Source organism: Anopheles gambiae, chromosome 2 (genome assembly GCF_943734735.2).
Source record: "Anopheles gambiae chromosome 2, idAnoGambNW_F1_1, whole genome shotgun sequence".
NCBI lineage: Eukaryota > Metazoa > Arthropoda > Insecta > Diptera > Culicidae > Anopheles > Anopheles gambiae.
In genome coordinates, this window is record NC_064601.1 from 26,395,870 (window position 1) to 26,412,640 (window position 16,771).

General features: G+C 47.1%; 4 protein-coding genes and 2 non-coding genes across 7 annotated transcripts; 3 read left to right on the forward strand and 3 right to left on the reverse strand.

The window, feature by feature from the left end:
• Positions 1-2,368: 2,368 nt before the first annotated feature.
• Trnas-gcu (transfer RNA serine (anticodon GCU)) lies at positions 2,369-2,450 on the reverse strand. The gene has a single exon. It is a non-coding gene; the product is annotated as a tRNA-Ser (tRNA).
• A 379-nt stretch (positions 2,451-2,829) lies between these two features.
• Positions 2,830-2,911, reverse strand: Trnas-gcu (transfer RNA serine (anticodon GCU)). Its single transcript has one exon. It is a non-coding gene; the product is annotated as a tRNA-Ser (tRNA).
• An 817-nt stretch (positions 2,912-3,728) lies between these two features.
• LOC1273219 (dynein regulatory complex subunit 5) lies at positions 3,729-6,160 on the forward strand. Its single transcript, XM_312174.5, has 3 exons — positions 3,729-5,330; positions 5,412-5,547; positions 5,627-6,160. Exons 1-3 carry the CDS (start codon positions 4,442-4,444, stop codon positions 5,892-5,894), a joined length of 1,293 nt encoding a protein of 430 aa, XP_312174.4. The 5' UTR covers positions 3,729-4,441; the 3' UTR covers positions 5,895-6,160.
• A 415-nt stretch (positions 6,161-6,575) lies between these two features.
• On the forward strand, positions 6,576-10,216 carry LOC1273218 (dnaJ homolog subfamily C member 3). Its single transcript, XM_312173.5, has 3 exons — positions 6,576-7,063; positions 7,299-7,409; positions 8,048-10,216. The coding sequence occupies exons 1-3, from the start codon at positions 6,970-6,972 to the stop codon at positions 9,328-9,330; spliced, it is 1,488 nt and encodes a 495-aa protein (XP_312173.2). The 5' UTR covers positions 6,576-6,969; the 3' UTR covers positions 9,331-10,216.
• An 18-nt stretch (positions 10,217-10,234) lies between these two features.
• On the reverse strand, positions 10,235-11,585 carry LOC1273217 (transcription factor Adf-1). Its single transcript, XM_312172.5, has 3 exons — positions 11,124-11,585; positions 10,880-11,047; positions 10,235-10,805 (listed from the first exon to the last, which is right to left on the reverse strand). Exons 1-3 carry the CDS (start codon positions 11,404-11,406, stop codon positions 10,489-10,491), a joined length of 768 nt encoding a protein of 255 aa, XP_312172.4. The 5' UTR covers positions 11,407-11,585; the 3' UTR covers positions 10,235-10,488.
• A 36-nt stretch (positions 11,586-11,621) lies between these two features.
• LOC1273216 (large ribosomal subunit protein eL33) lies at positions 11,622-12,920 on the forward strand. 2 transcript variants are annotated; one of them, XM_312171.6, is made up of 3 exons: positions 11,625-11,748; positions 12,160-12,707; positions 12,818-12,920. In XM_312171.6, the coding sequence occupies exons 2-3, from the start codon at positions 12,171-12,173 to the stop codon at positions 12,839-12,841; spliced, it is 561 nt and encodes a 186-aa protein (XP_312171.3). In that variant the 5' UTR covers positions 11,625-11,748; positions 12,160-12,170; the 3' UTR covers positions 12,842-12,920. The 2 variants fall into 2 exon arrangements, with proteins under 2 accessions (XP_061497985.1, XP_312171.3); XM_061642001.1 differs by having other exon boundaries at positions 11,622-11,748; positions 12,160-12,920.
• Positions 12,921-16,771: the final 3,851 nt, after the last annotated feature.

Here is a 16,771-nt window from a genome sequence, read left to right on the forward strand (position 1 = left end):
CGAATTAGCTCTCGGTTCAGTGAAGAAGCATATCCGTGAGTGGCAGGAGAGAGAGAGAGAGGGAGAGAGAGAGAAAGTGAGAAAAAAAGGGAGAGAAAGAGAGTAATAGAGAGAAAGAGAGAAAAAGAGAGAAAGAGAGAGGAAGAGAGAGAGAGAGAACGAGAGAAAGAGAACAATTGAAGCAAATCAAAATGTGTCCCACCGTGTACCTAAGCAAAAACCACCATCCCTCCCCAAATCTTATCCGATCTGCTCCGACCTTTAGAGATATCGTTAGAGAGAAACCTCCATTGCTTGAGGTTCGTTGGTGGTTGGGGTCCCGTTCGATCATTTCTTCCCTATCCTTAAAATTCATCGATGTGTTTGTGTGTGCGTATGATTGTGATACTTCTAACAAATTGTGTGTATGTGTGTGGGTCTGTGTGTGATGCAGTTAGAATGTTTACTTTTAGGAATTACACTTAGGAAGCATTTTTGAGTGCGTGAATGTGTGTACGGAAATGTTTGGAAATGTGCGTGTCTATGTATATGATTGGTTGAGCTTAATCGGAGTGAAAGTGATAAAATAAATAAGTCAGTTGTTGCTATTGTTCTCTCTCTCTCTCTCTCTCACACACACTCTCTCTCTCTCTCTCTCTCTCTCACTCCATAGTTTGGAGCCGATGATAATTGAACGATAGGATATGCTAACAGGTGTGACTGTATGAGTATGAGTGTCTGTGCGCGTGTGTGTAAGTGTAGTTTTTGTTGTTGTAATACTGCGTCGTTTTCTTGACTTCCTTGTTCAAATGCTTCTGTCATTCTGTTTGGCCACTGTATAGTGTGATAAAAGTATATTTGAAGAAAAACAAATCCCCCCTTTAATCAGATGAAGCTTTTACTGTTAAAAGAAAACAAAACAGTCAAAACACAACAAAGCAAACTGGGTGGTGAAAAGAGCTAATCAAATTTTAGTACGATGCGTCCAGGGGTAGTCCAAGATTCCCCCTCATCAGATAAATTTTCCAATTTTATCTTCCACGTCCTGCAAAAACAAAACAAAAAACAACACATGCAAAAGAAAAAAAAGGAAAAGCGAAAATTGTAACAACAGTAAATGGGTGGGACATACAGTTGTGGTCGCAAACGCGAAAGAACGGGAACGGGTTTGAGGCAGGGACGCAAGAAGGGTGTCGATGGGCAATCCAATCGCTGTTTCTATTTTTTGTTTTGTTTTTTTTTTTTTTTTTTTGGTAAAATAAGGGACAAATTAGAGAAGAAGGAACAGAGAAATACACACACCTTTCATTGACACACGGCACGACACCAGCTTCTCACAGTAGGCTCTGGAGGTGAGCTTTGAGCGTCGTAATATGTAGATTGTCGTCCCCCTTCCCACACACTTTTGATTTTTGGTGCGTCCTGCCCCGTGTGAGTGTGTATGTATGTATGCGTGTGTGAATATATGTGTGTGTGTGTGTGTGTGTGTGTGTGTGTGTGTGTGTGTGTCTAAAGGTGCAACAGTACGCGGCGGACGAGAAAAAGCGCAAACCTTTGCGGAAAGCAAAAGAAATATAAAGAGAAAAACAACAAACAAACAAACAAACAAACAAACAAGCAAAATATGATACAAAACTGGGAAAAGCCTGATACAGAAAAACCCCACTTTTATGGAGAAAAATTGATATAGGAAGAAGCTAAACTAAACAAACAAACAAAAATGCAAGTGAAGAGACAAAACAAAAGGAAACCCAAAAAACTCCTTTAACCCGCCACCGGCCGATGAAGAATAGAAGCGTCTCGGTGTGTAAGAAGATAGCAGCGCAAGGAGGACATGCATGTGCGTGGAGTGGTGGGTGTGTTGGGTTGGGTATGTCTGGTGTCCGTGTGCTTATGTGGGCGGCTTTCCGCAACCCAAACGGTCAAGGGAAAATCGCGCACAGATGATGGACAGCAGCAAAACGAAACACAGACATACGCTCACAAACACATCCACGGATACACAAGAAAAAAAAAAGGATAGGCAAACAAAGCAGATATGTAGGATGGGTCGTGCGTGTAGGGGGAGGAGGAGGGAAGATAGAACAAAATCATTCATTCGAAACAAGGAGCAAAACAAAACAAGAGAAAGAGAGAATGAATATATATGAATATAAATACCAAAAAATATTATATAACAAGAAATAAATATATATATATATACATATATAACAACATGTGATTATACCACGAGAAACATGCTGACGAGATGTTTATTTGTTTGTTGATAGTCGTCGTCGTTCTTTCACCGTGTTCCTCATTCCGCATCATTCTCCGTTGTTTCTTTCGCACGAGAAAACATCAATAATATAAAGACATATCTACAGTATAAAAAGAAACTTGTTCCGCTCGACGAGGATGGGATTCGAACCCACGCGTGCAGAGCACATTGGATTAGCAGTCCAACGCCTTAACCTCTCGGCCACCTCGTCATGTGGTGGCTTCGGCGCCCCGTTTCAAACTGGAAACATACATTTATTTTATTGTTACATTTTCTAATGTGTTTTTCTAATAGACAAACAGGAAAAAAAGCGGCCCATATTTTGTTCAAACAATCGCTAAACAGAAGAAAAAAACTGGATTTGCGCATTGGCTTCTTCCTCTTAGAAGTACTACTACTACACACAAAATTCCGCACACCTTTGCACATTTAACGCACGCAACACACACATACATACAAATGCACAATCCAATCGAATTGTAAACAAAGCCTCACTCCACCCTCCTTTCTTTTTCAACTTCCACAACAGCTGTTTCGTTCCACTGGGAACAGTGTGTGTTAAACAAAACACAACAACAAAAAGCATCGCCCGACGAGGATGGGATTCGAACCCACGCGTGCAGAGCACATTGGATTAGCAGTCCAACGCCTTAACCTCTCGGCCACCTCGTCTCGTGTCCGAAGGTCACGCTACGTACCAATATAAGCTTACGCGCCTGATTCTCGCTGCTACGCTCTTTGCAGCGTTTCCACGGCTAAATAATTCGAAGATAATTTTTGAACATTTCGAACGATCTAAAAAAGAGAATAATAAATAAACTATTATTTCAATGGCCTTGCCCATTTCCTCACCCTCATTTAAACACAAAGATGTGAGAACGTACGCGAAAAAAAATTAATGTGTTGTTAAAAAAAAATAAATGTGCCCCCTTTCGCCGAACTCTGCCCTTTCGCACTTTACTCTTTCTCACCCATTTTCAAACCGTTGGCAGTCCCGTGCCAAATGGGAAAGCGTATATAACAAATTAACTGGTTGGCTTGCGACCGCCACAACCCATACGCCAGACCGGTCAGCAATAAAACAAACAAAAACACAGATGTGTGTATCTCCTACGCCTCAAAGATCACGCGCAGGGGGGCACCAATGATGCCGGATGATAGGTGGACGTCATAATTTTCAAGCGGATTTCCGTCGCAATGTTGTCGATGACCACAGGGGAACGGGGAGGGTAATGGTAACAAACAACGCACACACACACACACACACACACACACACAAAGAACCTGGGCGGCGGGGGCATTTAATTTTAGCCAAATTGCACGCGACACCGTGTCCACGAGAGCGTCCACTGAGCGGCGATGGTGTTCTCGTTCGAAGATGTGGGATTATGGATTGAAGGCGATCCGAGCCGTTGTATGTTTACCAACGCTGACAACACCGCGTTCAAATGCTATTAAAGTTCGGTTTATCAACACCACTGGGGAGGGCGCAGGAGAGGAACGTTGGCCACCGAGAAACCGACCTCGAACTAGAGTAAGAAAACGGACATAAAAACCTTGCTGCTGCTGATGCTGCTACCCGCCTGACACGGACGGTTGAGAACATCACCGTACCAAGACGCGGCCAGACAGCTGGCGTTACCATGTCTGCCCCGCAGTAGTAGAGACGTCGTTGTCTCGCGAGTTTGTAGCAAATAGCAACAAAAAAAGACCCCGTGCTCTCTCACATATGGACTTGCTGCGCGCACGGTAGGACCTCGCGCAGCCAACACACGTAAGCGCGCGAGTTTTCCGCAAGCACGGAGCATCGAAATATCGGCGAAAGAAAACGCGCGCGCCAGTAAACGGCAGTTTGTTGTGTCCGTGCCACAGCAACGGCCGGGGGTTTACACGTTAGTAGTGGAACGCCGCATAGTGGCCTAGTGCAACAAGTGGCAACGCAAAGTTTCGTACAAACGGCTGGAGGAGGGTGGTGGAAACATCGTATCGATTAAACAATCGTCCTCCTTAGCAAGTAATTCTGCAAACCCCGGTAGTTCTCCAGTCTATTGCTCCTGGATGCGCCGGATTGTTTAGTGCGTCGGAACGCTTCGAACGGACAACAGGGACAAAACTTTCTCAGTGAAAAAAAGAAGAAAAGAGGGATCAAGTTAAATTATTCTTGCTGTTTATCGTCCTCATAACTAAGGCACATAGGCCACCATGAAGTATCCCAACACGCTTGACCTCAACACGTACCGGGCGTACATGTGTGCGAGGCACCTGAATCGCGACAAAACCCGCCAGCTCGATGCCATCAACCTCGACTGGGACCTGAACGTGCCGGAACCGCTGAAGGTGCTCTGCCTCAAAGCGATCGCCGACAACTGGATGACGGTGCCGTACTTCCGGGAGCTACCGCTCTGCGAGGATCGCCAGTATCTGCTCGATCTGCTCGATCTGAACTTTCCGCTCGAAACGCTGTGCGCGCGGGTCCGCAGCGATGCCTTCTGGAAGCGAGCCTTTCACCACCGGTGGCGCACGTTCGTACCGATAGAGGTCGGCTCGAAGCCGTGGATACGGATCTACCTCGAGCAGCATCTGGCCGAGCTGGTGGAGCACCTGAAGCCGAACGAGTACGACCAGGAGAGCGTGAAGCGGATCGTCGATCTGTGTTCGCCATTCGTGCGCGAGCTGCGGCTCGAGCGGCTGCAACCGTCGCTGTCCGACAACAGTGACCACGTGCCGCTGGACGCCGTGCTGGCGAACTTGCGGCGACTGCAGCGCATCAGCGTAACGTACGACGTGAAGGATGTGGGGCACAATTTCTTCCTCGGCTGCGCCACGATCACCGAGATGGACGTGAAGCTGATGACGCAGGGCTTGGAACGGTGCGGCGAGCTGACGGAGTTCCGCCTGCACAGCAGCAAGCTCGAGCCGACGATGATGAAGCGCATCAGTGCGGCCCTCGGGAAGGGCTGTCCGCAGCTGCGTACGATCGCGTTTCCGCACTGCCGCTGCGGGGACATCGGGCTGCGCGCGTTCTGTGATTCGATCAAGCCGCACTCGTTCCCGAACATACGGGAAGTCGTATTGACTAACAACTTCTTATGTAAGTAGACGACGGACTAACCGAAGACGACGGACTTCCCGAGTTAAGGCCTTAAAAAAATTCTTTGTTTTTTTAAAATAGCTCCAGAAAGTGTCCAGGAGCTAACCTGGCGCCTTCGGCATCGTCGCATCGAGAAGCTTGATCTGAGACTCAATCCAATCCTTACCGAGGGTGCTATGTTCATCATAACGAGTGTGTTCTACATGCCACTGCAGGAGTAAGCAAGTCCACCGTCCACCGCAAGGTTACCCAAAGTGAATATTATTCTGTGTTATTTATCCCCTTTTTTCTCCCAGACTCAACCTCAGCTGCTGTTCGATAGATGAACAGATCGAGGAGTATCTGTTGATGCTGATCCGCTTCAACGACACGATCAAGCGGCTCGACATCTCCTCGAACCGTCTGTCGCCGGCCATGGGGGAACGGTTGCTGCAGCGCGTTTACGAAAATAAAACACTCCAGCAGCTCGATTTGCGCAACACGGACATCTCGTACGATGTGCGGGCGATCATCGATGAGGTAATACTGGAAAATCGCGACCCGCACAGTTTGCACACGTGGTAAACCGGGTGCGGAGGTCTGTTGGAGTGTGGATTTGATAGATGAGGGCGTTAGGTGTTGTGGTTGGATGTTTTTTTTTGCGGAATGTATACAGGAACTTATTATCACCAAGGATGATAAGATGTAACTGCAACCATCGTATTCTAGTTTTGCGCCTTACTCAAACACTAATCCTATATGCTGAACAGAATAAGAAAGTTGTACATTTAATCTATGTTTGTAAAATAGTGTCAAAACCAATAAAGTTTTAACTCAATTCACATCATAAAGTAGTGATTATTTTTAGGGGCATAACGTAAATCGTCCGCCATCAACCGTCATTTTAAAATAGGCTCTTGATAATTAATGTTTAAAATAATACTTTTTTTTTATAAAAATGCCAATGCCAGTAAAAAACACCTTGTAAGGACAGTATGTTCTAATAAACTCGTTTCACAAGTTCATCAAACTCGTTTAACCGTGAATCCGAATTTCAAACGAATTTGTTTCCGCTTAGAATCGCTGTAGTTTCGTCACCATTGCGTTCATCAACTTAAAATTTATAATTTAATCAAAACATTGTTGGAAAATTAAAACAAAGAAAGTTTTATAAAAAATCGTACAACAAACTGTCACCCAAGCTCGTTTGCCGGCCGCCCCACTGTGCTGCCTTCCTTGCCGACCAATCAGCGTTCAACACACACATTTTCAGCTGTCACTGACGCGCAGTGCGAGGCAAAATGTCAACACGTCCAGTGCGAATGGAATGAAAAAAGGCTACAACAACGTACGTGCAAACTCGGCAACAATACAGTACGCGTGCATTACTAAAAGCAGGAGCATCTGTAATTTGCGAACGGTGTAATGCAGAAGATCTCAAAACACTCTCGTAAGGCAGCGAGACAGTGAACGTTTTCCAGCCGAAACATATCAAACATAGCAGTCTCTGTGTGTACGTGTCGGCGTGTGTGTCTGTGTGTGCGTGTCTCTGGTTCCCCACAAATTCGTGATACGGGACTTTCCCGGTTAACTTCTGCAGTCCCGCTGGGCGGAAGAAGAATATTGAACGGGTTTAGGACGGAGAAAACACAGGCTCAGCATGTTATTAAATATTCACGATTCATCACAGCTGGCCGATAGCCGGAGGTTGGGAACCGTCCTGCTCTTCCTATTAATAGAACTGTTCTTCGAAGGTACGTGTTAAATGTGCCCCAGTGGAGGGGGGAGCCAGAAGTCCGTTCCCACGCAACGGTGTTTCTGCACCGTGTGGTGTGTACAAGAGTAGGCACTGACGTGTCCTACAGCAGCCAAACAGAGCCACCCCTAAATGCCACTACTGGCGCCCTCCCATTGAAGGCTCAAAGCAACTGCGAACGTACGTGTGTGTGCATGCTGAACCTAATCGTTATTATTGTTTTCCATTTCCAGGTGCCGAAACTGCCACACAGGCCGAAATCGATCGGCATCTAGAAATCGGCCGAGACTTCCTAGCCCGGGGTCAACTGTCGGACGCGCTAACGCACTATCATGCAGCTGTCGGTAAGTGGGCTGCTTGTGACCATCATCATTTTCGCGGTCAGGTCGGTTAAGTTCTTGTCGCGGTTGATTGAAAACAAAGGGAGCTGCTGCTCCTTCATTGTTTACCTTGCAGACACGCACGTTTCTTCGTCAGCTGATTGCGCTGGAATGCAACCGAGTTGCAGTTATGTAGAGAGTGTGTGTGTAAAAGCCTTTTTTTGTAAACGCTTATACTTTCTAGCAACGTTTGCACAGCTGGTAGTGTTGAGTTTGAATTACCCTAGTTTGTTTTGAAAATTTTGATTATTTGCACAAGTGAAAAGTGCTTTCGGTGTTGTAACAAGTACATTCACACTCTCGGGGTGTGTGATAGCACTTATCAAGCGAAGCTTGATAGGAGCAAATCAGCATCAGACACGTACCGATTTTCTTGCTCTATGTGCACACACACACACACTGTCTGCCTCAAGTGACGTGTCGTTTTAATTACTTTTGGGTCATCCGACGATGAAAGACCCGCGCCGATTCGATGATGATGATGGTTTGCAATGATAAGCGACTAACCTATCTAATCTTCAAATATAATACGTTACCGTGTTCGTGTTTTCTCACCGATGCTTCGCATCTTTCTGTCCGTTTTCCGTTTTCTCTTTCTGCAGAAGGCGACCCGAGCAATTACTTGACGTACTTTAAGCGTGGCACAGTTTACTTCGCCCTCGGCAAGGCCAAGTTTGCCATCAGCGATTTTTCGCGCGTGCTCGAGCTGAAGCCAGACTTTACGGCGGCCCGGGCCCAGCGCGGCTCCGTGTACCTGAAGATGGGCGACTTCGACAACGCCGAGCTCGATCTGATCAACGTGCTGCGGTTCGATCCGCACAACGCGGAAGCGAACATGCACTTCAGCCGGATCGGCCCTGCCCGCGACCAGTGGGTCCTGTGCGTGGATCTGATGGAGCGGGGCGATTTCACCACCGCCATCGCGCTGCTCAGCCAGCTGCTCGAGGTGTGCCCGTGGTCGGTACCGATCCGGGAGTCCCGCGCCCAGATGTACCTGCGCATCGGCGACCGGATGGCAGCGGTCAGTGATTTCCGCTCCGTCAACCGGCTGTCGCACGACAGCACCGACGGGTACAACAAGCTGGCCCGCATCCTGTACGATATCGGCGACTCCGGTGCGGCGCTGAAGGAGATCCGCGAGTGTCTGAAGCTCGACCCCGAGCACAAGGATTGCTTCCCGTTCTACAAGAAGATTAAGAAGGTGGACAAGGTGTACGTGGATGCGCAGACGGCACGGGAAGAGCAACGGTACAAGGACTGTGTGGCGGGCGGCGAGAAGCTAATCAAGCTGGAACCGGACGTACCGATGATCGTGTACAATGGCAAGCAGCTGCTGTGCAGCTGTCTGGTGAAGGAGGAGGAGTTCACGGATGCGGTCGTCCGGTGCCGGGAGGCGCTCGATATCTACCCCGACCCGGAGGTGATGTGCGACCGGGCCGAGGCCCTGATCGGGGCGGAAATGTACGACGAAGCCATCGCCCAGTACCGGGAGGCGCTCGAGATCAACGACAATCTGCAGCGGGCGAAGGATGGCATCGAGCATGCGCAGCGCGTTCAGAAGCAGGCGGAACGGCGCGACTATTACAAAATTCTCGGCGTGAAGCGAACCGCCACCAAGCAGGAAATTGTGAAGGCGTACCGGAAGGCGGCCCAAAAGTGGCACCCGGACAACTACCAGGGCGACCAGAAGAAGATGGCGGAGAAGAAGTTTATCGACGTGGCGGCGGCGAAGGAGGTGCTGACGGATCCGGAAAAGCGGCGACAGTTTGACGCCGGCCAGGATCCGCTCGATCCGGAGGCGGGCCGGAACGGGTTCGGTGGGGGCAATCCGTTCCACCACTTCCACCACGGGTCACCCTTCCAGTTTAAGTTCCACTTTACGTAAAGGGTGTGTGTGTGTGTGTGCGAGTGTACGCGTCCTAACTTCCTTTTCTGTGCGCATCACCACCACCAGCCCCATTCAATCCTTTCGTTCCTTGCGTTGTCCGGTGTACCATTGCGCGCGGTACTAAGGATCCCATCGGTGACAGTAGATGGAGAAAAAAAAAGAAGAAATCCAAAATCAAACCACGCAACCATTTGCACTCAGGCTCAGGTAATGATCCATATTTGTTTGCGTGTTCTTGCTACCGGAGGAGAAGACGGGATCCCGAGAACCCTTTTTTCCCGCACACAGTTGCTCTAGTGGGTTACAAATCCATATCGAGCCCCCCGGGTGCCAGATGTAATTTATTCTTTATCAGTGGAGGTTTTATTCGGCCTTCTCAACTACACAAGCTAACTAATGGCACCTTTTTTGTTTAGTTTAAAATCGTTAAAATCGTTTAGTTTTTGCCATCAATCTATCACGCAATACGTAAATGCGGTCTTACACTTGCGTAAAAATGTATGAAACGAAAAAGGGTATCCGGAAAACATGTGGATTTTTCTTAACGAACTGTTAATTTAGTGACACACACCTCGTTAGCAATACAAGCGTGCGCACGCTGAAGGTGGTCAGCAGGGCAGAGCATTGGTGCCGCACCAAGTTGCCTAGAAAGCGCCCATCTTTCAGGCAGGCAAAGGACGCGGCAGGACAGGACATATAAAGCGAGTTGCATTTTTGCTGCAAAGAGGCACTGTCGATAGACTGAAAACTGGTTGATAGTAGGAGATGAGCGAACGCGGCATGAACGGCTTGTTAACGCAATTTTGTACATATTAATAATTTGCTTTGATCGCAATCTAAAAGCTAAACCAATACAATAAAACCTCTTAGTGATACTTAGTAAGAGATATAGTGTGTTGGGTTTCTTCTCTATGTACAGTTACTAGTTCAATAAAATGTTTATTAGCTTGTAATTTAATGTTCAATAAGGTAAAATAATTTCGTTTCCAATGTCGGCACGCAGACACCAAACGCACAGTGCAAGGACCAGGGTAAAAACGAGTGATATATGCACGACATTCCTACGCAATAAATTCCTAAAACTATAACTTGATTTAAAATACCCCCATGGGTACACGTCTCATCCTCATGCAGGATGTGAACCTTTCTGCACATTCACGAAAAGTTATTAATATCTCCTTGCCCAACCTCTTCATGCTCTGTAGGAAACTCATTGATCTTGGACAGGATAGCTATTCGGGCGGCCAGTTGGTTTCGCTTCGGAATGGCATTCAACAACTCCACTAAACTAAGCGCAAAGTAATAATTACTGTTATGGGCAACATTGCCAACCGCCGGTGGGATCGTGTGTGCTGTCTCCTTCGGTTCTTCTTTGGCCACTACTCCATTCGAATAGGGTGAGTCGTACAGTTCCTCCATGAACGAGCTATTCTGTTCCATCGGCGTGTCGGACCGCTCAATGCGGATTGGATCTTCAGAAGAAGAAAAAAATGCACGTTCTATTAGTAAAGGTGGGTGAGAGCAAAACCAGCGGTCCAGCACTTACCATCGTCTTCCCCTTCGGAATGGCCGCTGCGTGACTTCGCTTTGGAGGTTAAAACTTCCGCAAGGAAGCTCAAGCGCTGGTAATGTTTCCACTTGGAATTTTTCGTTCGCAAAAGCTCCCGCCGGTACTGGTTGCGCAGACCTTGCCACTTTTTCTTACACATTTCAACTAAAGCGGGAGCAAAGGAAGCAAACCAAGTTAGCAAACGTATGCCCGGGGGAACGCTCCAAGCGGTAATACTCACTGTCCGTTTCCAGCAGATCGCTTATTTCCGCCCAACAGTCCTTTTCCAGCTTCCTGTTGTTGTAGTAGGGATCTTTGTGGTTCCATAGTAAAGGTTTCCGTTTCACCAGCTCGATTAGCTTTGGTTCGGAAAACAGCGGACTGCCGACGATGATGCTATCCATGATTGTAGCAAGCAAGCCAAATGTATACCCCGAAAGCGGAACGATAAACAAACATAAACAAGAGCTGCCAGACAAGATTAGCAGAGAAAAAGGTGTGACCGGAGCCGCGCAACTCAACATTTGCTCATCGTGTCGTATCTCTGCACATCGAACAAGTTAAATGTAATTCGTGTTTTGATAAATGAAGAATATAAAAAGCATTCGAAAAAACATTGAAAAGCAGCGAATCTCAGTTCAGATTTCAATTACGTTTAGAAACTATTGCAAAACAGAATTATTTCCATTTCAAGGCTACGGCACACGTGTTGAAGAAATCAACCCGCAAGCCTATCCGCTCGAGACGTTGCTGTCATCCGAAAGCGGAAACAGTTCAAACGTCATATGACAGCGACTTTCTGCCCCTGTTCTGGTCTCTCTCTTTTTCCGGCATCGTGTATGCTAGCTGGACACATTTTGTTTAAGGTAGAGTCAAAAATTGGTGTAAATATCTATGAAACTGGTCGAATCTGGTGGCAAATGGTGAATAAACGATCGCTCGCAATGCAACGCTTGTGGTGCATCCCGAACGGAGCGGATTATACCGTGAAAAGTCTGTGAAATACGGTGCTAATCGTGGATTGTTGACAGTCGGAATGTGCCGCAGGTGGAAGCGTTGGCCGTGTTTCGGTGTGGACCCGTGGCCAGCGATGGGAGCAAACGGTTAGATCGTGAAATCCGCTCATAAGCCAGTTTATTTCGACCGCCCCAGATGATGCGACTGTATTCATGGATATTTTGTACCATTTTCGCACGGCACATTCTCTCTCTTTCACCGGCAGCTTCTTTGATAGTTTGGCGTGTATTGAAAGTGTATCTTCTTCCTTCTCGTTGTAGCCTAACTGATCATGGCTGATACCGCCACCGCTGCCGCTGCTACTAAGAAGCCGGCCAAGAAGGCCGCGCCAAAGAAGGCCGCCGCTAAGGCCGAGGCTGGTGCCAAGGCTGACGCCGCGAAGGCTGCCCCGAAGGGAGACCGCAAATCGCGTCAAACTCCGGAAGCGATCCGTGCCCGTGTCAAGCGTGCGAAGGAGCTGCGCACCCCGAAACCGAACCTGCCGCGCCCGAAGAAGAGCTTCGGCCGTCTGTGGGCCAAGGCTGTGTTCACCGGCTACAAGCGTGGGCTCCGCAACCAGCACGAGAAGCACGCTCTGCTGAAGATTGAAGGTTGCCGCAACCGCAAGAACGTCCTGTTCTACATCGGCAAGCGGTGCGTGTACGTGTACCGCGGTAAGTCCAAGCAGAACCACCCGGGAAGCAACAAGAAGTCCACCATCCGCGCCATCTGGGGCAAGATTACCCGTTCGCACGGTAACAGTGGCAGCGTTCGCGCACGATTCCGCACCAACCTGCCCGGACACGCCATGGGCCATCGCATCAGAATCGTGAGTATCTTTGTTATCAACAAGAAGGTGGCCTGCAAGCCTTCTCCTAGGCGAGGCCGTCCAACGAATCGGTGCTGATTGGACACGTTTTTTCTTCTTTTCCTTTGCAGATGCTTTACCCGTCGCGTATTTAAGCGCAGTAAATCGTGTGTACATTTATAATGGAATCCCCAACAATAAAAAAGCGCGAGTGAAGACGTGAATCCTCCTGGATATGATGATGTTTTGATGTGTTTAGTGTGTTCCTCTTTGCTAACGTCCAATTTGGGGAAGCTTACAGTGTCATCCGGTTTTGGAAGAAATTAACAGCCCCGAGAACATTATGAGCGATTGCGGATTTTCCGCAGTTTTCCTTGGAATTTGGTTCAATATTTTGGTGTAATTTTTGTCTTACGTTGTAAACTGTAGTGCATCTGGGAGACAAAATGTGAACAAAGCTGAAGACTCAGTGTTGTGATAAAATTTGAGATTAGTGATGCTAGAACATCGTACACAGGAATCGTTCGCGATTCCATAAGCAATAGTTCCTTTAAAATATATTGGCTTTGCTTGTTAGTAGCAGGTCTCTGTGCGTGGCATAACACATCCACCCATTTATTGATGTTATCAGAGATAAACCTCATTTTTGTTATTGAAGGAACGTGGATCAGTGCTTTTCTGCGCCTCCAAAGTCAGCGTGATTGGCTTGTACCTCCGCATGTAATATTTTTATTATTAGGCAGGCTCACACTGTCCAACCCCCCCATATACTACGAATGGGATTGCATGGGGTAAAATGATATTTGAATAACTATATGGGATTATTTGAAATAGTTTGAAAACTTCATGTTCGCTTTACAAACAATAGGTTCCAAAGTATTGCTAATTAAACTATGTGTTACAACAGAGCTGACATATTTCCGAAAGAAATAATTACACCTTAGCCACCCTGTCTACTAGTTACATGAACTAAAGCTTAAGTCTTACAAAAAGCGACCCTGTTTAATGGACACATTCTCTCCTACAAGCCGGAATGTGGCTCCAAGCCCATTTGAACCCTGTTGACTGACTGTTTTGTTTTGGGTAAAAAGATCTTTCCGTGATCCGTGATCAATAGAGCTAGCCCAGCTTAGTTGGTCTGGCTTCCCAGATGATTCGGTACACGAAGTTGTTCTCCCAGCATGTTCACATTAACAGATGACTACTTGTATTGAGCATTAACCATAGTTGTAAGATAGCAGGAATGGTTGCTCCTTATTGGAGATCGCTTATCCGGCGTTACAACCGTTTGGCGGACCTGTAGCTATATCTGCCAATCTGTTATAGAGCAATAATGGAGGCATCTTCCGTGCCATCTTGCAGTCTTAAGCTAGCCCTACCACACCAACGCTATCCTGTCGAGCTAGATACACACACTCCTTGACAGTGTCGATCGCTGAAGCACAAAACTCGATTATGTAGCAATACAAAACGAAAAAGCGATATTGTTTAGTGGCTAGTAAGAAGGAATATTTGATTTTTTCAAATTTATTGATAAAAAAGCGCACCATAAACTATCCACATGTGATTAAAGTGCAAACTGCAAAAGATTGGCCAATTTAATTCAAACACGTTAAACGAATTTCTCCCATCCCCATCGAAATTGTCCTCTTGCTGGAAGTGAAGGGAACAGCATTGTGCCAGCTATCTCTACATTGCCTCTACACCCATCGGTCAACTTCCAATGGGAAGGGGGAGGGGGGCATGCTAATCCATCAAAAACTAATTAGGAAATTGGATGCTACACCGTTGCACCGTTGGCTCCGGCACAAGTGAAAGCGCTATCGTCCTTGTCCGCAAGGACGACCGATGATCCGCTCCAGGAAAGGTGAAGCAGAAAAAACAGAGAAAAAGAAAAAAAAAACGAAGACATCATTGCTCGACCACTAACCAACGTGCATAACCTTGCGGACGGACGCTTTATGCTTGCCAAAGTGGAAATATTAAACATGATTTATATCCCAATCGAAGAGCAATTACGAGACGACCCTCCCAGTGGGTGTGTGTGTGTGTGTGGGTGTCTAGCGCGTCTGGGTGGCAGGTGAGGGCTGTTTTTCACGCGCACACCCAGGATCAAAGAAAACGGTCCCCATTTGCATGCTGATCTTATGTAACGCTGAATGAATACAATTTCATTTGATGCAAAGTGGGTGGTGTGTTACCGGGCGACAATCAAACTATATCCCCGGTTTGGAGCGACAGTAAATTAAATAGAAAGAAAAGGTCCCTTAGAGCCTCTCCATCGCCGCCGGCGTGCCATTCAGTTATGATTATAAAATTAATTGCACGCGACATTCTATCGCCTCGTGCTCTGCCCTTTCTTCGTCCTTCGCTTGCACGTGCTGGGAGGGATGGGGGATGGTAGTTCTGCTGGTCAGTCCCGTCGCCTAGAATGGCGTGTTCCGTGTTCTGTCTGCTGGCGTACCTCTCGCCCACCGCGTTCTGACGTTCTGCCGTTCCGGATCGCTGATCGAAATTAATTAATTGGAAATTGATACTGCCGATTGACAGTCCGGCGATGGTGCTGATGATGATGATGATGACGATGATGATGAAAATGATGTTCAGATATCTGATTTCAAACAAGCAATTCATATTAAAGTGTAGAACAGCTCGCTGAAGAACGTGCTAAAGTATGTCGTTTTTGAATGCGTTTGCTTTTGTTTTTAATCCAATCAACCAAAAGCTTTGAAGTATTGCTGAGAGAAGTGACAAAGCTAAGTGCTAGAGGGTTAGCAGATGTACTTATCCATCCACCCAATCTATAGAGAACTTGGTTGAGCTGTACGACGTGTTAATGATTAAATAAAGCCAGCCTTCAGTCTAGCTAAGGCCGCATAACCATGGTCTGCAGACGTGAATGTATAATTGATTTTGGCTACGATTGCATTCGTGTGCCATCTTTGAAGCACAAGCAGTATGAGATGTATCTTTCATTTTCCCAAAAATTGACGGTGAAAACTAGCGGCACCAGCACCAAACTCCTATTGCAAACTCCTTTCCGTGCTGCGTGCTACTACCACCCGGCTATAAGTGTATTAATTATAGCAACTAACAACCATCGCGACCATTTGCCGTTGATCACTGCTGCTCTCGCATGATCGCACTCACGATCGTGAGCAATATTAGTAATGCGAAAAAAAAACACACACACAAACGAAAGATCCAAAAATAGTAAACTCTTAGTAACATGCGCGCACCCGTGTGTGTGCGTGTGTGTGCGGGGGTAAACGCATAATGCACGTGACTTACAATTATCCTGTTTTCGGGCTGTCAGCAAAGCTGGTTAGGGCTACGTCGGCGCGTACAAATTGATTTCTCTACACGAACATCCAACGAAAGCGGACACAAAATGGGCAACAAACAAAAAAATAAAAGAAAGAAAACGAACCCCAAAAACCAATCGCACTTACGTGCACGATCATTGATGGCGCACACATCTCGTGAGTGCAGGAATTGTGTGTGTGTGTGTGTGTGTGTGTGTGTGTGTGTGTTTGAAATGTAATTTTCCATTGCAATGGTAACACGAAATTATTTCTCCGTGCTTTGTGGCACTTCCCTTGAACGAAGTGAAATCATCATCATCGTTGGCTGGCTGGCTGGCTGGCTGGGTTAGAAGAAAAAAGCGTGATTATGTTGCAACAACTAAGCAGACACATCCTCGCACGCAAAACTGCATCGATTTGCAGGTCCATCATTGCATAATGTTGCACTCAGCTCAGCTGAATTGAAGGTAGATCGGTTCTCCCCTATTAGTTGCCAGTGAAAACCCATCCTTTGGAAGCAAGTTGGCCCGCACATAGCACCCCCCCTTGACTTGAGAGGAAACTTCTCTCTCCACACTCCATACAAACCGCTCCGGAGGGTTTAACCTTGGAAGAAAGTGGCCAGGCCGGAGGGATCACCCAGTTATGCAAATGCATCATAATCAGAAACAATTTTCCAATTCCACACCCTCCGTGTCAGTGGCGGATCAAGGGTATCAGGGGCCCTAGGCGGAACGACGAGTTGGGGCCCTCTGTAAATGGTAAATGTTGTTGGGGGGG

Excerpts from the sequence above, each read along its gene's own strand:
- LOC1273219 (XM_312174.5), top strand. The coding sequence starts at position 4,442 with ATGAAGTATCCCAACACGCTTGACCTCAACACGTACCGGGCGTACATG. Across the intron at positions 5,331-5,411 it reads ATTGACTAACAACTTCTTAT|CTCCAGAAAGTGTCCAGGAG; the intron begins GTAAGTAGACGA and ends TTTTTAAAATAG. Across the intron at positions 5,548-5,626 it reads TTCTACATGCCACTGCAGGA|ACTCAACCTCAGCTGCTGTT; the intron begins GTAAGCAAGTCC and ends TTTTTCTCCCAG.
- LOC1273218 (XM_312173.5), top strand. The coding sequence starts at position 6,970 with ATGTTATTAAATATTCACGATTCATCACAGCTGGCCGATAGCCGGAGG. Across the intron at positions 7,064-7,298 it reads AATAGAACTGTTCTTCGAAG|GTGCCGAAACTGCCACACAG; the intron begins GTACGTGTTAAA and ends TTCCATTTCCAG. Across the intron at positions 7,410-8,047 it reads GCACTATCATGCAGCTGTCG|AAGGCGACCCGAGCAATTAC; the intron begins GTAAGTGGGCTG and ends CTCTTTCTGCAG.
- LOC1273217 (XM_312172.5), bottom strand. The coding sequence starts at position 11,406 with ATGTTGAGTTGCGCGGCTCCGGTCACACCTTTTTCTCTGCTAATCTTG. Across the intron at positions 11,048-11,123 it reads CGATCTGCTGGAAACGGACA|TTGAAATGTGTAAGAAAAAG; the intron begins GTGAGTATTACC and ends CTCCCGCTTTAG. Across the intron at positions 10,806-10,879 it reads TTCCGAAGGGGAAGACGATG|ATCCAATCCGCATTGAGCGG; the intron begins GTAAGTGCTGGA and ends CTTCTTCTGAAG.
- LOC1273216 (XM_061642001.1), top strand. The coding sequence starts at position 12,171 with ATGGCTGATACCGCCACCGCTGCCGCTGCTACTAAGAAGCCGGCCAAG.